The sequence below is a fragment of the Triticum aestivum genome, chromosome 7B, assembly GCF_018294505.1.
Source record: "Triticum aestivum cultivar Chinese Spring chromosome 7B, IWGSC CS RefSeq v2.1, whole genome shotgun sequence".
Taxonomy (NCBI): domain Eukaryota; kingdom Viridiplantae; phylum Streptophyta; class Magnoliopsida; order Poales; family Poaceae; genus Triticum; species Triticum aestivum.
Window position 1 is genome coordinate 373,360,476 of NC_057813.1, and position 6,366 is coordinate 373,366,841.

Sequence of the window (6,366 nt, forward strand, 5' to 3'; positions counted from 1 at the left end):
GCCGAGCCGTGTGCGAAGTGTAGGGCGCCACGACGCAGAAGCGGCGCGGGCGAGCCTGAGTACGCCGGTGGCGAGTAGCATACTGGGTGCTAAGGCCGGCGGTGAACGCCGGGAAGGGAGTGCGCGGGTCGGGGTTGAAACCGGAGGGGAAGGCACGCGACGTCGCACCATGCGGGAAGGTGATGCTGGGGTTGAAGCCGCCATGTGCGTCACCGTCGGAGTAGCAAGGCGAGGGCGTGTAACCCCATAGTGGCGGCGAGAAGTTGGCCAGCGACGCGACTCTCAGCTGGCTCCCCCACGCGGCTTGCGGGCAGTGGCCGGGCGGAAGGTTCATCATCCCCACGCGAGACGCCTCTCCATGTTTCGCCGCTGCCGCCGCGTCCCTGGCCCTCTTGGTGATGAGCCTGTTCCGCCGATCGGTGGTGACCGCCTCCCGGCGCTCGACGTCCGCTTTCCACTCGGTGTTCGACAAGCCCGGTGGCCTTGCCATGGCCGCCCTCGGCTTCCTCTGCTTCGGCTGGGTGGTATCGGTGGCTAGGCGAGAGGACGCATACTTCTTCGGCGGCATGGCAGCCGGATCTGACGAGGAGAATGGCGGGAGCGGCGGGGGAAGGGGGGAAGCACTTGGGAAATGGACGGAAAAGGGGGAAAACGGTGGGAATTGACTTGCTTGTCGCCGACATCGCGGTCCCACGTGCCTTTTCTCTTCAGCCGGCGCCCCCCCCCCCCCCCCCCCCGGAGGGTTCGGCTTGGGTTCGCCGGCTGTTATTTCGGCCAAACCGGCAATAAACAACGATCCGCGAGCGCGACAGGGCTGATTTTCGACGTAAAAAAGGCACCCCTAGGGGGGCCTGTTGGGTTGGGGGTGGGGGGAGGGGGGTGGAGATGCTCTTAATCTTTCTACGGGCTAAGCAGATCGTGTCACTTTTGAGCGTCCACGGGTACGGAAATGGTAAATAGTGAATGAGCAATAAATCGATTTTGGCAAAGAGCCAGCTGCGCATGCCCATTAAAGCGCCACGTCACGCCCCCCCACAGCTCAGCTGCAATACCATCCATACCCCTCACCGACCCAGCACCTCAGAGGACATCTAGCACTACCATCGGAGAGTACTATAGTCATTTACCCGCAGGCTCCTAACGATCACAGTTCATCCGTTCAATACAATATTCCATTTTTAAAACCATTTCCGTGCAACCTTTTTATGCCCGAGACAGTAGGAGGACAAGAGCGAGGGCGACCAATAAATTCCTAATTTTTCCCACTTTTCCACCCCGGGATTCCCCCGCCTCTTGTTCCAATCGATTGGTGGGCGTCCTCGTTCTTGGCTTCCCGATTGAATCCGTGGAAGCCAAAGATAATTCTATCTCCGCTGCGATTTTTTTGGGTGGTTTGAGTTCTTGATTTGTTTGCGAGGAAGCCACCATGAGCGCCGGAAGCGCGAGTTTCCTCGAGATCCAGCCCTCGGAGCTGGCATTTCCCTGTAAGTTGTCCCAGATCTTGTCTCCAGATCGAATTGCTAGAATCGCGTCGCGTAGTTATTGCTGTGTCTGTCCCGTCCAATGGATCCTGGTCAAAGTTGGGATCTTAGGATGGAGACGAGGCCATTGGTCCTTGCCTATCGGATCCGTGTGTCTGATCAGCTTGCTTTGTCTAGTGCTCTTTTAGATGCGAACTCAGGATCTTGGACCATTGCGTGCTCTCTGCAAACGGGCAGTGACTGCATGACGTTTTTTTCTTGTGGGATTTCAGTTATTTATGTCTTATGTGCTTCCTGATGCACATGGTATCCCACCCTGTATCGAGGGCATGCTTCGAATGTACATTCTGTGGAAACATGATTATGATAATCATTTGATATTCCAGGAATTTGGGATCTCGCTAACAAATATGTATGTCATCGCTACATTGATCTGGCATTATGGAGTTGCTTGAAATGAAATGTTCCTGTCAATTATTTACATTGTGTTTAGGATGTGGTATTAAGGCCATTGTTAGCTGATCTCGAATTGGATCACTATGTGCTAGATTGTTCTGTCAATGATCATGATTCTGTTATTCAGTTTGCTTGCTTTCAATGTTTGTCTGGGTTAGTTGACTGTATCTTTGCACTGAATATCTAGAGGTTTGTACTGTCTTTCTTAATCAAAATGTGCCTGAACTTCTATTTTGTACATACAGTTGAATTGATGAAGCAGAGCTCGTGCTCCATGCAACTCGCAAATAAGACCGACCATTATGTAGCATTCAAGGTAATCAGTTGTAAATTTTCAATCCTATGTGCCTCATGTTTTTATTGTTCATATAGTTGTTCTAATGGACAAGGAAATCATTACCTCATCACTGTTCGCAGGTCAAAACTACCAACCCAAAGCAGTACTGTGTGCGCCCTAATATTGGCGTTGTACTTCCTGGGTCGACTTGTGATGTTACAGGTAGCTGTCGGTCCATTATATAGGGATAAACATCTCAGTGAAAAGAAAAGCCTGCTTAACTTGCTCAGTTTTCTATTTACAAGTATCCTTAGCATTTTCTCTGTTGTTAGTTACAATGCAAGCGCAGAGGGAAGCACCTCCTGATCTGCAGTGTAAGGACAAGTTCCTAGTTCAAAGTGTTGCAGCTGAGAATGGTGCAGCAACTCAAGATATTAGTGCAGCAATGGTACCTACCTTGACACTCCATTTGTGTTATTTCTGTCAATTTGCTCCTTGCTGCATTTGTTCGTTTCTAGCACATCATCATGTCATTCATCCATGTGGTTTCGTGATGACAGTTCAACAAGGAGCCAGGGAAGGTTGTTGATGAATGCAAGCTGCGTGTAATTTATGTGCCAACATCTTCACCTAGCCTGTTCTCTGAAGATTCAGAACAAGGGAGTTCTGCTCGTTCATTGGAAAACGGGACTCCTAATTCTACATTGCCACAATCTGTAAGTCACTGAGTTAGCTCTTTCGTTTTTATTTATTTTTTCGTTTTGAATGAAATTCCTGGGGCTTTTTACATGATAAAATTACAATATATTTAATGTCCATTGTTCAGGTATTTAGATCATCTGGTGAAGCATCAAAGGAGAAGTCCTCGGAGGTACCCTTTATTTCTTTATCTAACCTTTATTGTACCTATGTATTTGATATTGATCAGTACCCTGAGGTAAAAAGGCTGCAAGTTGCAAGAATGAGTGAACAACTGGTTAACTGTATATTGACAATGTTGGTATTATGCTGTGTACCCCTACTTAGATCTTACACTAACTGACTGATTTGTATATGGACTGTAGTACTGATTGTTCATTGTTTTTGGAGATAAAATAATAGATATGGCTTGTCCAGACATTCAGAATTGTCCTTGCATTAAAATCCTCTGGAAGCATATGCTAGCTTGCTGACTGCAAGTAATTGTGAATCTTGCTAGCTGGGTAGCATGCCCTGCCAATCATAAATATCCGTTCGTGAAACAGAAAAAAAACTTTTGTGCCCCCTTCAGTCAGTACCACCCTTACCTGTTATTATGAGGTGATTGGTGATAAGACTGAGGAACAGGTTCATTACTACCATTAGAACATAAGATATTGGCGGCACCTTCCTGAGCCTTAGTCTTAACTCTTAAGTAATGTATATATGATTTGTATCACTCTTGACTTGGGAATATAAAAACAGATTAGGTTATTACTACTTCCCATAATATTTGGAAAACAGGAGAATGCCAAGTAGCATATGATGCATTTTTATTTAACTTCCCAACTTTTGGTGCCTCTAGGATTCCTGATTTACCGTCAGACGAGATGGATTTGTAATTTATATGCCTTACCTATTCCTGTAAGCTTTCCACTGCTTGGACTGTATAGGGTGAATTGTAGCACATACGGTCATACGCAAGCAAAATCATGTGGTCTTGATGAAAATAGGGTGGTACATGAAATTGCTAGGGTTAGTTGTGTCAATTGCAGCGGTGGTGCGTTGCAATGGCAGTTCCTGCCTGTGCGTGGGAACTGGTCTTGCGTGATTGTAATCCAAACATTGTTTCTTAATTAATTAATACATACACCAATTCAAAAAAAAATCGTGTGGCTTTGATGGTATTGGCTACTGTATGTATTGACTTTGTAAAAGTTTGCTGACAACAGATAACCAAAATGCATGATCTCTTACGTAGTTGTCAATCTATCTCAAAATGCTTTTGAAGTTTTATGTTTTGATAAAATGGCTGTGGTTGGTTATTCCTTCTAGGCAACATCCATGATTTCCAAGCTAACTGAGGAGAAAATGTCTGCTGTTCAGCAAAACCAGAAGTTGAGACAAGAGCTGGTAAGTGCTTCCACAACTGTGACAGTTCTGAACTAATGCTGTATTCTTGGGTATTATTCTGGAATTTGTTTTCCATCATTTATATGTTTCTTGACCATTCCATCTCAAAGGTGACTCAAGGGGTTGTTTACTCAGCTATTTATTGATGTGAGGTTCAACAAATTATAGACATGCTCCCCTCTTTGTACTTTATGTTTATCACTACCATGAATAGCGGAAATGTATGAGATAATCTACTGCATTAGCTTCTTGCTTGCTCGTCCTAACCAAGAAATCTTTGTTCACACCATTGGTTTTTCATACGAGCCAAGTAAATGCTTATGTGTTGAGCATTATTCAGATTTATCAATTGATGTAATGACGAGTGTCATGCTCATAATTACACATAAGCATAGAGTTCAGACGGTGTTTGTCGGCAGAAGTTTTTTTTTTCTTCAAATTTTTTGTTTGTTGGAGATTGTCACGAGAAGATGCAGTGATTGCGAGGTGTGTGTTGTTTAGAGTGAACCTTATGTTAGTATGCGTAATAGATCAGTTGTTTATTTCTTAATGTAAGCTGTCTAAAGTTAACAATAATTGACAATGAGCTTCAAATTCTGATGACCTATCAATGGACAATGAAATTCAAATTTGCAGTGCATAGTTTTGGCAGATGTAAATAGAGTCTAAAAGTTGTGCTGGGTCTCTGGCAAGTTAAATATGCAAAAAGTACCCCCTGCTGATATAATCAGATTTTCCATTTGCTGGATTTTTTTTCAATACACATTGTTTGATCGATAAATGTCAAACTTACATTGTGCATGATAATGCATATGCTTTTAGCCTGTGTGCTTATCAGAATTTAATGGATTCTGCAAAGTTGAACACAGTTTATCAGGCCATATGATAAAATCTCTTAATTTCAGGATGTCCTACGCAAAGAGAGCAGCAAAAGCAACGGCGGTTTCTCAATCACCTTCTTGATTGTGGTGGGTATTCTGGGCATCATCGCTGGTTTCATCCTCAAGAAGACATAGGAGAAGAGTAGTCCCCAACAAAGTTACATTCCCAGGAAAGGATGGATACCAACAACATCCCTTGTGTTTTTACTCCTAAAAGGAGCGCCTGTTCTATTCTAACTTGTAACGGCTTAGAAGCTTTGGTTTGTGTACATTACATGGTGGTTTTCGTGATTTTAATCACATCGAGTAGACTTGTTTTAATTATAATTCTTAACAGCTGCAAGTTATGTCACGTTCACCATAACCTTTAATTCATTCTGATCTCACCTTACTTGTGACTTTTGGTGAATTCATTGCTGCTTCTGCCAGATCCTTCAGCTTCATGGAACTCCTGACATCTTATCAGAATATATTTGATCATGGAAACTGCACTATGTACGTAGTTAAGGCATTCAGTACGCGGAAGGAAAGGTCTGTTTAAGCTGTCGATTCATCAGGGTGATGAGTCTGAATACAACATGATTCATGTGTCTGTTCCTACAGTTAGGCTTAGAGAACATGAGAGACCTTCAGGTAGGAACGACGTATAGGTCGGGACGCCCAGGGGCCCTGGGGAGCACCCACGCCGCCGTGGCGACCATGCCGGCGACGAACCCTAGTAGCAGGCATGCACACCTCGTGGCGACGGTCCTGACCAGAGAGCAGGGGGTGGCTTCATCGGTCTCCGCCGCCGCCTTCCGGGTACTGGCAGCACTGATGGCCGGCCACTCCCCTTCCGTGGTCACCGTCGACATGCTGCGATCGCATCGGCACCCTACCTTTCCCGTGGCCCCTTCGCTGCCGTTCCGCACCTGCGTCACGCCGGAACCGCCTCCGCCATCTCTTCTGCAGACCGTCTCTCCGTCGCCCTCGTACATGTCGTCGTCGTGGTCGTCGTCGTCCTCTTGTTAGTCTCGCGGTGGTGGTGCATCCAGGTTTTAGGCTTCGACATGCACCAGTTTTTACCCTAAAAAAGAAGAAGACATGCACCAGTTTCTCCGTATATGTAAAGAACGGATGTGCCATAACAGTTTCTCCGTATCTTCCCTTAATTTTCCGCGAGGAAACTTCTTCAGTTATT

General features: G+C 45.4%; 1 protein-coding gene across 1 annotated transcript; it reads left to right on the forward strand.

Annotated features, from left to right (window-relative positions):
- Positions 1–1,145: 1,145 nt before the first annotated feature.
- On the forward strand, positions 1,146–5,577 carry LOC780601 (vesicle-associated protein 1-3). The gene is made up of 8 exons (XM_044575421.1): positions 1,146–1,484; positions 2,183–2,253; positions 2,355–2,436; positions 2,547–2,662; positions 2,775–2,930; positions 3,041–3,085; positions 4,228–4,305; positions 5,211–5,577. Exons 1-8 carry the CDS (start codon positions 1,427–1,429, stop codon positions 5,319–5,321), a joined length of 717 nt encoding a protein of 238 aa, XP_044431356.1. The 5' UTR covers positions 1,146–1,426; the 3' UTR covers positions 5,322–5,577.
- The last annotated feature ends 789 nt before the right edge of the window (positions 5,578–6,366 follow it).

Bases quoted from the DNA above. Each gene is read 5' to 3' on its own strand.
- LOC780601 (XM_044575421.1), top strand. From the start codon at position 1,427: ATGAGCGCCGGAAGCGCGAGTTTCCTCGAGATCCAGCCCTCGGAGCTG. The intron at 2,931-3,040 runs GTAAGTCACTGA...TCCATTGTTCAG, and splicing joins ATTCTACATTGCCACAATCT to GTATTTAGATCATCTGGTGA. The intron at 3,086-4,227 runs GTACCCTTTATT...TATTCCTTCTAG, and splicing joins CAAAGGAGAAGTCCTCGGAG to GCAACATCCATGATTTCCAA.